Consider the following 13231-nt stretch of genomic DNA (forward strand, 5'->3'; position numbering starts at 1 on the left):
CAGCCCAGGGCGCCTGGGCCCCTGCCAGTGATGGGAAGGCCTGCTGAGGTGTCGCTAGAGAGGAGGTCTCCACCCACAGAGCCACCTGGGATGGGGTCGGAGCCCCAACATCCTAGGGGTGCAGGAAGGATGGCCCTGCCTACAAAGCATGACAGACCGGATTCGCTGAGTCCTGCCCGTTCTGAACCGGGGCATGGGCTCCTGGCCAGCCACTGGGGCACCCAGGAGGATGCGGAAGCCAGCCCACTCCCCTTCAGCGGGCTGGCCAGCGTGGGTGGTGCACGGTGGACCAGAGGCCCAGAGAAACCGCTGGGCCCCGGGAGCCCAGGCTAGGGGTGGTTTGCTGGCACCAGGCCCCGCTCCCAGGAGGCTCGGGCTGGCCCCCAGGCCCCAGCTGCTCCAGGGCCCCAGGACCCCCACAGAGAGGGACGGCAGCCCACCTCCATCTCCTTGAGCACTGGGTGGTCCTCGATCCCCGGGAAGAGTACGCGCATGGCGTAGGTGCGGTAGTCCAGGAAGGGGATGCCGGCGCCGTCCAGGTCGTTGGTCAGCTCGTGGATGTCCGTCTGCAGCTCCGCAAAGGCTGCGGCCAGACGAGGGATCAAGGCGGTTGCCCGGCCCCACCCACCCCACACAGGGTCCTACTGGACCCACCCGGCCCTGCCCACCCCCCGGCCCCGCCCACCCGACACTCAGGGTCTTGCTGGACCTGCCCGGCTGTGTCCCCCGCCCCCGAGCTGCTGCAGGCATAACCGAGACGAGGGCAGAGATCGGGCTGGGCTGGGGGCCCCGGTCCCGGAGGCCAGGGCGCTTGTGGCTGCCCTGGCTCTGGCCACCTGGGGGGGAGCAGAGCTGTCCACCACTCAGGCCAGCGGGCCCCCAACATGCCCGCTCGCTCGGGGCGGCTCCGCAGTTCTCAGAACATTCCAGAGCTGTGAGGTGTGCACTGTCTGGTCAGGAGCCAGAGGGCGCCAGGCACGTCAGGGGGGCTGAACAGGAGCCGGCCCTCACCTCCCTGCCCGCTGCTGGGCATCTGCTCTGGGGCCCCTGGTCGTTCTCATGAGTGCCCTGCACCGACGGGGCTCTGAGAGGCACACGTGGGCTGGGCTCTGAGTAGACGCCCACCCTTCTCCCGCTGGCTGAGGGCACCGGCCAGAATAGCTGGCCAGCTGGATGGCGGCCAGCACAGGTCCAGGCTGCTGCCCGGAGCCCACACGGGCACACAAGCGCTGAACCCACCAGGGTGCCAGTGGCCCCGTACGGGTTACCCACCCCTCACGCCCACCCACTGGTCCCACAGCAGTCGTGCCCTCAGCACTGAGCTCTGGAGGGGCAGCCTCTGCTCCGTGGGGATGAGCCACTGGTCTCCCCTGGACACACGGGCACCCTGGGGACGCCCCCGGCCCTCCCCCTGAGCCCCCACCCCCAGGCCACTTCTCAGACTTCCGGCCTGCAGAGCCCCTCCCACTCTCAGGCCGGCCCCGCCCCCGGGGTCCACCTCCCGGTTGGGGGCTCTTGAGGGCAGGGGACACGTGACCAGGTGCGGAGACACCACGCCTGCCCTCTGGGGTCGTCCTGTCACCGCACAGGGGAGGAGTCACAGAAGACCGGTTCTGGGGACATGAGGCCTGGCTGGGCTGCAGACACCGGATGCGGTACAGGGGACGCGGCCACGGCCTGACCGGGTTTTCCCCATTCACTCTCCAGGGCAGGACAGACTCCTGCCCCACTGGGTGACTCAGAACAGGGGCCAGGCAGAAGGCCGTGCACACAGAGAGGTCCCCCGCCCCAGGGCCACCCCTGGCCACCGGACGGAACAACGCACACGGGCTCGTGGATCACTGACCACCCACCACGCCCGGGGAAAGGGCGCCACGCCGCCCTCAGCAGCAGGCGCAGTGTCTCCACACCTGGATGCGTGTCGGTTCACACGCAAGGAAGACTAAGACACCGTGTGTCCACCCGGCATCCTCCAGCCAGGCTGGGACACAAACAGGGGCTTCTGGCGGGGTCTGTCTGAGGGAGCACCCGACAAAGGCCCCATTCGGACCCCCCCCCCTGCCTCCCTGGACCAAGCCCGGCACAGCAAGGCCCATGGGAGCGTACTAGACGGAGTGGATTCGGTGGGCAGCACGGCCCAGTTCAGCGGCCTCGGCCAGCCCCGCCCCCCGAGCCTGCCCCCTGAGCCCGCCCCGGTCCCCGCCCCCAGCCCCGCCTCCCGCCCACCTTCCTTGCACTCCAGGGCCACACGAGACTCCAGGTTGTCCATCTGCAGCTGCAGGCGCTTCAGGGTGCGGTCGGCGTCCCGTGACTTGCGCTTGTAGGCGATGAGCACGGCCACGATGACCAGCAGCAGGAGGCCCCCGCCCCCGCCGATGCCCACGATGGCGGGCAGCGTCAGCAGGCTGTCCGAGTACATCTGCAGCACCCCTGGCGAGAATTCGAAGCCGCCGGCCCGGACCTGGGGGCGCAGGTCGCTCAGGGGGTGCCCGGCGCCCACGGCTCAGGGCCCCGCGAGCTTGGCAGGGTGGGGCGTGCAGGCGCCGGGGGGCTCCCTCCGGGGTGGGTGGCCCTGCGTGGGGCGCCGGGGGCGTGGACCCACCGTGACCTTGTGCTGTCCGGTGAGGTTGGGCGACTCGCAGAGCAGCTGCGTCTCGGACACTGTGAGGGCGCACGGCGTCGAGCCGATGAGCACCGTGTAGTTGAGGCGAGAGTTGCCAGGCGCCGGCGGCAGCAGGTTGCGGCCCTGTGGGCAGGATGGGGTGAGCCGGCCGCAGCCACCGCCAATCAGCCCCCGCCCCCCGCCGCCCCGCGCGGCCCACCTTGAGGATGAGCGGCGAGCTGGGCTTCAGCTCCAGCAGGCCGGTGGGGCTGAGCGGCTCCAGCACGGGGTCCGGGTAGTAGAGGAAAGACGAGGTGTTGAGCACCAGCAGAGCGCGCACATCGTCCATGATGAAGCCCAGCTCGTCCGGCCGCTCCCCGAGCTCGGGTGGGCTGCGCACGCCGTTGTCCACCGATGGGGCCCGGCACACCATGGTGGTGTCGTTGTATACCAGGCAGCTCTGGGGACGCGGGGCAGGGACCGCTGGGCTGGCTGCTCCACGAGGGGCCAGGCGCCAGCAGCGGCACACACCCACCCTCCCTGGGACCCCCCAAGCGCGGCCTCGATGGCAGGCGTGGGGGGCAGGGCCCAGCAGGGACTCACATTTTCCCTCTCAACGCCGCCGTACTTGGCTCGGATGCGCGGTTCGCGGACAGTGGCCAGGTTGGTGCCCGTGACTGTTAGGAGGGTCCCTCCACTAAAAGAAGAGGGTGGTAGGAGTCACAGGTGGGACACCCGGGGCCCCTTTCCCCAGGGCCCAGCACAAACGGGAGGCACAGACACCCCACCTGGCCTCCCAAGAGGCGGTGGAGGGCTAAAGCCTCTTGGCACCGCGCTGGGTGGCGGGACGGCGTGAGGGCTGAGCCGAGAGCCGGCGGCAGGGGCCCCGAGCCACGTGCTGGTCTCTGGCGGCTCAGGACTGGGGTCGCGGGGCTCAAGGTGGGCAGATCAAGGGCTGCATGGCTCAGAGCAGGGGGGAGGCCCCCAGGGGTGCCCTGACCTGTTGATGCTCCACTCAGGGTCGATCCTCAGGATGGTGGGGTCCTCGGTGTAGTTGTACTTGACCTCGGGGTTGGTGAGCTGAGCGCGGTTGATGTTGACAACTATGGGGACGCTGCCCGGGCTCTGCCCCGGAGGCGTCAGACACCGGATCTCCCGGGAATTCCTCCTGGAGGGGCAGCGGAGCGGGGGCAGTGAGGCACCTCCAACCTGCCTGAGCATCCAGGCTCCACCACCACAGGCTGCAGGCACGTCACTGGCCACGTCCCGCTCCGGCCTCACCTGCCTCCCCGTGACACAGGCCACTGCGGGCCCTGCCTCCAGGAGGCTGAGGACTGTGGGAGTCACCTCCCCTGTCAGCCCCTGTGAGGGGCCAGGTGCTGTCTGTGCCCCTGTGCAGTACGTCCCCAGCTGAGAGGCGGGTCTGGGATCCAAGCTCCCTCTCTAGGGGACACCCCCACCCCCACATCTGCCTCCTCTGTGGTGTCAGCTGATGAATCTGGCTGTGTCTCGATCTGCAGAACCAGGCCCACAGGCACCAGGAGCAGGCCTGCTGGGCAGGAAGGGGCTCACTGGGCCTCAAGGCAGCCCTGTGGCAGCCCCATCGATCGCCCAGGGCTGGCTAGCTGGACGGACCCCACTGTTTCAATGTGCGACCAGTGGGGCCAGACCCCATGCTCAGGGCCAGAGCCCCACGCTCAGGGTCAGAGCCCCATGCTCAGGGTCAGAGCTCCACGCTCACGGCCAGAGCCCCACGCTCAGGGTCAGAGCTCCACGCTCAGGCTCAGACCCCCACGCTCAGGCTCAGACCCAGGGTCAGAGCCCATGCTCAGGGTCAGAGCTTCACACTCAGGGACCACATTCAGGGCCAGAGCCCCACGCTCAGGGTCAGAGCCCCACGCTCAGGGCTCCTGTTTCCTGGAAGGACACACATGATGCGCTCACTCCCCCACCCCCATCCTCTCTGATCTGAAAACAGGTTAATCCCAAGTCTGGGCCATGAGCTGGCGAAACGGGCTGCTGAGGTGGGGGTGCTGGGTCACCCTACGGGGCAACCAGCCTGGTCACCGCCTGCACCTGCCTGTCCCCTCAGTGCCTACAACCACAGCCGCCAGGCCCGCACGCGGCAGGCTGCAAACACCAATAATTAGTCTGATAACGGGTAATTACCGCAGGAAAATATTTAAAGGCTCGCTCCATTATCATCCCTAATCTAAAATTATCCACTTCAAGGCTCCCGGCTTTTGTTAAGGTTCCCTTTCTCTCTCTTAAGAATTTCTCTAAACGGCTGTGCTCTGGGGGCATCAGCCCAGGGTAGGGCTCGGCGGCCGCCCCTCAGGCCAGGCCCCGCCCACCTGCTCTGGAGGGAGCCTGTCTCCATGGTAACCTTCTCCTCTCTAGGTTTCCATAGTGATTACCCCAGCCAGGCCCGCCACAGTCCCCCTTGTTTCCCAGGCAACGGAGGGGGCGCCCAGCCATCTGAACCAACCGCCACCCGGGGCAGGCGGAGCGAGCCCAGGGTCCCCACATACCAGGAGAAGGAGCAGGGCCGGCCGCCGACCGACACCGCCACATCGCTGCCCGCGTTCAGGTGACTGCCCTCGATGCCAATCCAGGTGCCCCCGGAAAGGGGCCCGCGGGCAGGGCTCACGCGGTAGAAGGTCGGCGTCTGGGAAGAGAAGGGACGGGCTGGGGCTCCGAGAAGCCCAGGTCTGTGCGCACTGGGTCTGGGACGGCGACCACAGGCAAGGTCCCATGTGCAAAGGGGCCCCTGAGTCAGGCCCTGGAGATGAGCAGCGCGGGGCTGGGGCCGTCATTCGAGGTCACCTGAACCCCGGGCCACCTCCATGGACGAGTTGTTGGGGGGGGCCCCTCGTCCCCTGGGGCCTCGGAGGAGAGGTCGCAGGGCAGGAGGGCGGGCTTACCACAAAGGTGAAGCGCTTGGGCGACAGGGCGCGGTAGCGAGGGGAGCAGTCCCGCACGCACACTTCCACCAGGGCGTCGTGGGCCCGCACAGTGCTGGCGTCCCCGATCTCACAGACGATCCTGTGGGCACGCGGGGGCCTCAGCAGCTGCAGCACCAGCCCCACCCAACCGCCGGCCCCGTCCCACAGGCCCCGTCCCACTCACTGCTAGGCGCTAACATACTCGCTACCCACTGGGCTGCACAGCACCTTGCCCCTGCCCGGCCCACACAGGCCCCGCCCACTCTACCTCACCCACCATCTGGCCCCACCCACACAGCCCCACCCACCATCTGGCCCCACCCACACAGCCCCACGTGCTATCTGGCCCCACCCCACAGGTCCGGCCCGCCCATACAGGCCCCACCCACTCTGCCATGGCCCCGCAGGCCCCGCCCCCACCCCTGTAGGCCCCGCCCCCACCCCTGTAGGCCCCGCCCCCGCAGGCCCCATCCACTCTCTGGCCCCACCCCACTCACTGCTCTGCGCTGATGTACTCGTTCTCCACCGGGCTGCATAGCACCTTGCCCACGCGCACGCCCAGCCGCACGTCCTCGAAGCGCAGCCCCAGGTTCTCGCCCGTGATGGTGAGCCGCGTGCCGCCCTGCCGCGGGCCCGTCTCAGGGGACAGCTGTGGGAAGAGGGGACAGCTGGGGCGATGGCCGGGCGTCAGAGCCCCCCCACCCCACCCCGGGCCACAGGCCTGGGGGTGCGCCTACCTTGAGGATCTTGGGGTCCGCGCAGCGGCTGCTGCCGTGGCGAGCGTGCATCCATTCGGCAGGCGAGTCTGCGGGGCAGTGAGGACGCAGGGAGCAGCGGCGCTCGGCCACGCACCAGCCGCACTCGAAGCGAGGGTCAGCCTTGAGGCAGAGGCCGCAGCTCTCCCGCAGGGCGGGACACTTGTACAGGTGGGCTGCAGAGAGGGCAGGGGTCAGCGGCCGCCCTCAGGCCCGCCCCCCAGGCCGCCCTGCACCCGGCTCACCCTGGATATTCTGCGGGTTGTCGATGACGAAGTGGCCATTCCACACCACGGACAGGTTCACAGGCAGGTCGCTGACGTCGTTGCCCTCGTAGGAGTACTGCGGCGGTGGGAAGAGGGTCAGGCCGTGCAGCCGGGCCTGCGTGTCCCTCGTGGCCACCTCCAGCACCAGCCACTGGTGGCAGGCCTGGCAGCACAGGGTCTGGGGGCCAATCTGCACCCCAATGCCCAACATCCCCCCGCCCGTCCCGGCATCCATCCCCGCCACACCCCCACCCAAGCCAGCCGAGGGCCCAAGTGTCTGCCTCCATCCAGCCGCTCCTCTGCACATAGGCGGCTGCCACCCCCACCCTCCAGCAGCCACAGGACCACAGCCTCCAGGGTGACCCCCACCAGGATGCCAGGACTCCCCCGCACTCCCTGGGCACATGTCAAGGATGCTTCCTCATCTCCAGGCGGGCACAACAAGCCCTCCCCTGGGACCTCCCTGAGTGTGACATATGTGTCCCTCATGAGGGCTGCATCCCCCAACCGCCTCCAGGCTGGGCTGGGCTCAGGGACACAGCCCTCCCGGGGAGCCCAGCTGTGTCCCACTTTCTCAGTTGAAGACTTGTGCTCTGTCCCAGGGCAATTCATCATCATCTTATCTGCAGGAATGTAATTGGATCCTATCAAACTCCCCGATGCTTTCTTTTCCCTTCACACGGGGCTGCAGGAAAGACAAATGTGGGCCTGGAGGGGTTGGGGGGGGGGTGGACAGAGGTGACAGAGGCCCAGGGATGGGGAGAAGAGAGACAGCGGCCTTGGGGAGGCACAGGGAGGAAGGGGAGCCAGAGTGAGAGACAGGCGGAGGGCGGGGCCCACAGGAGCCAAGGAGGCAGACAGAAAACCGGACTGGCCAGGCAGGCAGGCATGGGGACCCTAGGCGCCAGCCGACGGCCAACCTGCCCTGAGACTGTGCTGACCCCTGGGCCCCAGGCCCACCTGGCCAGGACAGAGCCAAGAAAAATGGACCCTGACTTTGGACCTCATGCCCCTCCCCTAGGTTCTGGGGGCCTGGCAGATGACCCAGAGGCACCCACCCACCACTCAGGGCCTTGATCCGTGCCAGGAGGCCCACTGCCCTCCTGAACAGATGGGGAGACCGAGGCCTGCCGCCTCAGGACCGCCAAGTCAGCCCTCTCCCCTCTCCCACAACGAGGTTCTAGCTCTGTGGACAGCACCATCACTAAACTCATGGGATGAGATCAAAGGCCTTTGGAAGGTCACCCTGTCAGATGGGAGGCTCGAAGGGCGGCTGCCCACACCAGCCACCACACACAGCAGCCACGTCCCGACACAGGACACCTCAAAGGAGCTGATGCTGTCTCCCTGACCTCGGCCCCCAGGGATATCCCTTGTGCCCCTCACCCACCCAGGCCCCTCACCCACGTCTGAGACAGACAGCCTCCCTCCAAGCATCAGGGCGGCTCTGGGAGTGGCCCCTGCGGCCTGCTCACCTGGGACCTCCCAGCTGAGGGGCTGGCGTGGCCTGAGGGGGTGACCGGGGCGCTCCCTGCACAGGGCCCTTTTGCTAAAGCAGAAACCCACAGCACAGGGTCCCAGCGGGCGCCCTGGCACTGAGCGGACTCACTGAGGAATTCTGGCACTGCAGGCTGGAGCTGTTGAAGCGCACGGCGCCGACGCGGGCCGGGCCCCCCGGGAGGTGGAACAGGCACTCGTACCCCCGCTGGCCCGACTGCGGCTGCGGCAGGTTCCGGGCGGTCAGGGTGATGGGCTTCACCACGCCCACCGGCACGTAGATCTGGGTGGAGGGCAGGATCTGTGGGCAGTCCTGGGGGTACAAGGCTGCAGCTGAGGCTGGAGGCGGAGGGCGGCTGCACGGGCCCGACCTAGCATCGCACGCCCACCCCACACACAGGCACGCCAGAGGCACCGAGGCCAGCCAGCCAGGCCTGGTTCCAGGCGGCACACCACGACTTGGGCAGGCCTGCCCCTGGGACCCCCACCAGAGGGGCCCCATCTGGGAGCAGCCGACAGGCCCCTGAGGCAGAAGCAGGCACGAGCTCTCGGCCGGGGCCCGGGGAGTAGGTAAAAATAGTCAGAGCGGGCAGAAAAACAGCCCGGCCCCCAGGGCCAGCGTTTCAGCAACAATAACTGATGCAATGGCCTGGCTTGCTTGCAGCAGCGCTGCCGCGGCCGCGGAAGAGCCGGAGCCGGCCCACGGGAGCCCCGCAGAAGGAGCTCTAGATAGAGACGCCGAGAACAGGCTGCCGTCCCCACGCCCCACAGGCCCGCGGGAGCCCCGCAGAAGGAGCTCTAGATAGAGACGCCGAGAACAGGCTGCCGTCCCCACGCCCCACAGGCCCGCGGGAGCCCCGCAGAAGGAGCTCTAGATAGAGACGCCGAGAGCAGGCTGCCGTCCCCGCGCCCCACAGGCAGCTCCCGAGGTGGCAGGGTTGGCTCTGCAGGGGTTCCCAGGGCCCCTGTGGGCACCGAGGGAGCAGGGCAGGCCTGGCAGGCTGACCCCTGGCTGGGTCTGCAGGTGCCCTGGGGGCCACCTGCACACGGGCACTGGCCGGCGCACGGGCACTGACAGGCACGCAGGCACTGGCCGGCACATGGGCGCTGACGGGCACACTGACGGGCATGTGGGTACTGGCCAGCACGCGGGCACTGACTGGCACACTGGCTGGCACGCGGGCACTGACTGGCACACTGGCCGGCGCGCAGGCACTGACAGGCACGTGGGCACTGACAGGCATGCAGGCACTGGCCGGCACATGGGTGCTGACGGGCACACTGACTGGCATGTGGGTACTGGCCAGCACACGGGCACTGACTGGCACACTGGCTGGCACGTGGGCACTGACTGGCACACTGGCCGGCGTGCAGGCACTGACAGGCACGTGGGCACTGACAGGCATGCAGGCACTGGCTGGCACGTGGGCACTGGCCAGCACGTGTGTGCTGATGGGCACACTCACTGGCACGCGGGCACTGGCCGGCAGAGCGTGTGGAGCTCAGGCCACAGCCGCACAGCAGCGGCCAGCAGGCACGTGCCCACAGCAGCCAGCAGTGCCCAGCCCCCAGCCCGGGGCCCCCACTGCCCCTCCAGTGCCGTCAGCAGCCCCAGGGCCCCGCTCCCCCGTCCCCCACCTCACCCTCTGCGGCCAGGAGCCGAGTGCTGCTGCTGTCCCCCGGGGGTCTCGGGGCACAGACCCCCCCATCAGGCCAGAGCCTCGTTGTGGCCTTGGCCTCTCAGGACCCTGGCCCCAGAGAGGGGTCGGCTCGGGCCTGGCGCAAGCCCTTTGAGTGGCTGAGGCCAGGCTGGGGGCAGGCGCGCGGTGTGGACACGAGCCCTCCCCAGCGCATCCGGGTGCACACGTGAACGAGGGCCACGACTGCTGATGCCCGTCCGCTCACACAGGCCACGGGAGCGTCTGGGCGATGGCTCAGCCTGCTGCTGGGGCACCAGAGTCGCAGGCTCGGCAGGGAGCATGACCTGGTGTGAGAGCCCCACGCCCCACTGCTGCGGAGGCTGCACGGGGGCAGTCCCGGGCCTGGGCGTGGGCCGCTCCCACAGCATGGCGGCCCTCTGTCAGGGCTCCATGAGGCCCCGCCAGGCCGCCCCTCCCCACCACGCACTGGTGGCTCCCTTGAAGACAACTGAGCAGATGCGGAAGCGCAAGGACCCCGAGCCGCCACCGCAGGCAGGAAGGCGCTGGGGGGCTGGGACCCAGGCCCCCACGGCCTGAGCACGCGCTGAGGGGAGGGGGGTCGCCCTGGAAGTCAACCTGACACTCCTTAGGGACAGCCCCACATGACCTGGGACCAGCTGAGAGGGGGCGTCCCTGAAGTCAGTCCACCTCCGACAGGCCCCTTGACCCCGATCGCCCCTGCCCCCGCCCGGCCTGAGCAGGGTCTACACCGGCTGCTCTGTGTCCACGGCCGAGCCCAGACAGACGCCCCGCTGGGGTACCCCCCAGACCCCCAGCTGTCTGCAGAACAGCTCAGACAGGCAGTGTGATCAGGGCCGGCCTGTGAGGACCAGGCTCCCCCTCACACGTCCATTCTACGGCCACCGCCAGCTGGCTCAGCCCACGGGCGGCCCCCAGGGCAGGCTGCACACCTGGGGCATCCACTCGCCTGCTCCCCCGGGTGCCCGCCTGCTCCTGGCTCCTTCCACCCACTGCCAGCTTGTCCTGGACATGTATCCTCACTGGGAAGTGGAAAAGCCAAGGCCCACGAGGCGGGGGGTGGGCAGGGGCAGCCAGGGCAGGTTCTGTGAGGGGTCCACACTGGCTTGTCCTCCTCCCCGGGCAAGTCCAGCCCCACCGCCTGGAACAAAGTCAGGGCTCTGCCCGGCCCCAGAGCTATCATCCCCAGTGACTGTCAAGGACCATGCGGCCTCACGGTGACTCCAGAGACCACCAGACACCTGCACCTCGGCCCAGCCCCCGTCCACATGGAACTCCCTCCCCCCACCAGCACGCTGGACAGACGGCCCCTGCCCCCACTGTGCATGGACATGCCTTTGGTGTGCAGCCCCCAAGAGGTGACCCCCAGCCAACGCCACCGGCGACAGTCCCAGGCGGGACAGCCCTTCTGGCCAGCACCCCGCACACAGCTTCTCTGCGCCTCCAGCACCAACCCACAGCCCCGTACCTCGGACACGTTGACGCGGCCCTCCAGGAAGGAGCAGTCGGCAGCGCTGTGCGTGCACACGTGGCGGTACTTGCACCAGTGGCAGGGGAAGGAGCCGCTGACGCAGGACAGGCAGCTGCGGGAGACGCGGGCGGTGAGGCGGGGCCCCGCCCACCCCGGGCTGCGCCACCCAGAGCTGCTCACTGCCTGCCGGGGCTCCCCACCCCGCGCCCCCACAGCCCCGTCAGACCCTCTCAAGGACAGAATCCTCTGAAGCCGGCACCAGGCCACTCGACTATCAACACTGAAAACGTATTTAGTGCAGCTGAGAGGCACATTCTTGTGTAATTTTTTTTTTAAATATATAGTTTTAGGGCTTCCCTGGTGGCTCAGGCAATAAAGAATCTGCCTGAAATGTAGGAGACCCAGGTGTGATCCTTAGGTCGGGAAGATCCCCTGGAGGAAGGCATGGCAACCCACTCCAGTACTTTTGCATGGAGAATCCCATGGACAGAGAAGCCTGGTGGGCTACAGTCCACGGGGTCACAGAGTCGGACACGACAGAGCGACTACTAGAGGCTTCTCTCGATTACCCGTCACCCAGCTGCACAGGGTGTCAGCCGCACCACGTGGGATCTTTGTGTGGCAGTATGCGGGGTCTAGTTCCCCAACCAGGGACCGAGCCCAGGCCCCTGCATTAAGAGCATGGAGTGCTAACCACTGAATTACCAGGGACGTCCTGAGAAGCATGTCTTAAATCCCACCTCTTCCTAATAAACTAAGATATAAGCATAGGTGGGACAGCCCCAGTGAAAGTTGGCTCCCTGACTGGAACAAGGCTCGCCAGTCGGGGGCCTGGACAGGCCACGGAGCCCTGCCCTGAACCCTCACCTGCAACTCCAGGGAGCCCATGGCCCAGGCTCCACACAGCGCCTCGCCCCCTCCCAGCCTCTGGAACACAGCCCCCACCCCAAAGATCCCAGCCTGCCCAGCACAGGGAGGCCGGACCTCGGTGGAGGAGCAACACCCAGGCCCCCAGTGGGCGCCCGTGAGCCGCCAGATGGGTGTCAGCCTGCGGGTTAGTCCACAAAGACACAACTGAAAACCCAGGGCCTTGGCTCAAGGCTGACCCCGCCCAGGCTGAGCACCCTGCCCCACATGCCCGGACCCAGGGGGCACACAGCCAGGCCCTCAGCGTCTCCCATCCTTCCTCTGAAGCCCCAGGAGAGCACCCATGGCCTGCCAGCCACGCCCCAGCGGCCCCCCAACCCCGGGGGACCAGATCCTTCTGCCCCCAGGCGCCAGGTCCTGAGTGCCCACCCCTGGCCGGCCGTCTCCTGCCCAGACAAAGCAGCAACCCCAATGCCCTGCCTCACTCTGGTGCCCACCGCGCACAGGGGGTGAATCATTGCATCACACCCCCGCTGCCTCCTGAGCGCAGGGCCTCAGGCCTGAGAAGCCGCGCGGGGGGCGGGGCACTCACGACTGGTGGACGCTGCAGTTGTAGAAGACGAAGTCCACGGACGCGAATTTCTTGCCCGTCTCCTTGGACTTCAAGTACAGCTTGACCACCCGCTGGTCTCCTGCACAAGCAGCAAAAGCCGGGTCACCAGGGCCCCACGTCGGGCCCCGGGAGCCAGCGCAGGGCCTTGCCAAGGACCCTCCCCTCCACCAGGGGCCCAGCACCCACCCCCAGTGGGCGGGGACTAGCTGTAGTCTTTCCCCTGCCACCTTGCGCTGACCACGGCCCCCCGCCTCGACTGGAGGGCCCCGCGGCCTCACCCTGGCCCCTCGTGATGGGCGCCACCTCCCGGGCCGAGGGGGTGCGGCAGTGGATCCGGCCGTCCTCCAGAACGCCCTCAGACTCAGTGAAATCCTCGAAGGAGCAGTTGATGCCGGCCGAGAGGTCGGGCACGTTCCAGGCCTGCAGCACGAGCTGGGGGGTGGGGCGGGGGACAGGGTGAGCAGCCCAGGGGGACCCCCAGCCCGCCCCGGGCCCCGCCCACCCTGGGCCTGGCCCGGCCCCAGGCCCCGCCCCAC

At 68.2% G+C, this 13231-nt stretch overlaps 1 protein-coding gene across 1 annotated transcript in view; it reads right to left on the reverse strand.

The window, feature by feature from the left end:
- Positions 1 to 13231, reverse strand: part of PLXNA1 (plexin A1) — a 38174-nt gene that overhangs the window by 10424 nt on the left and 14519 nt on the right. The window contains exons 7-21 of the mRNA XM_055557842.1: positions 12974 to 13127; positions 12675 to 12774; positions 11213 to 11327; positions 8178 to 8378; positions 6548 to 6644; positions 6285 to 6478; positions 6045 to 6196; positions 5527 to 5647; positions 5134 to 5270; positions 3603 to 3770; positions 3206 to 3299; positions 2823 to 3062; positions 2603 to 2746; positions 2227 to 2461; positions 441 to 583 (exon numbers count right to left, since the gene is read on the reverse strand). Of these exons, the coding sequence (XP_055413817.1) occupies positions 441 to 583; positions 2227 to 2461; positions 2603 to 2746; positions 2823 to 3062; positions 3206 to 3299; positions 3603 to 3770; positions 5134 to 5270; positions 5527 to 5647; positions 6045 to 6196; positions 6285 to 6478; positions 6548 to 6644; positions 8178 to 8378; positions 11213 to 11327; positions 12675 to 12774; positions 12974 to 13127 (2295 nt within the window). The remainder of the gene's footprint in view (positions 1 to 440; positions 584 to 2226; positions 2462 to 2602; positions 2747 to 2822; positions 3063 to 3205; positions 3300 to 3602; positions 3771 to 5133; positions 5271 to 5526; positions 5648 to 6044; positions 6197 to 6284; positions 6479 to 6547; positions 6645 to 8177; positions 8379 to 11212; positions 11328 to 12674; positions 12775 to 12973; positions 13128 to 13231) is intronic.

Source organism: Bubalus kerabau, chromosome 20 (assembly GCF_029407905.1).
Source record: "Bubalus kerabau isolate K-KA32 ecotype Philippines breed swamp buffalo chromosome 20, PCC_UOA_SB_1v2, whole genome shotgun sequence".
Classification (NCBI taxonomy): Eukaryota; Metazoa; Chordata; class Mammalia; order Artiodactyla; family Bovidae; genus Bubalus; species Bubalus kerabau.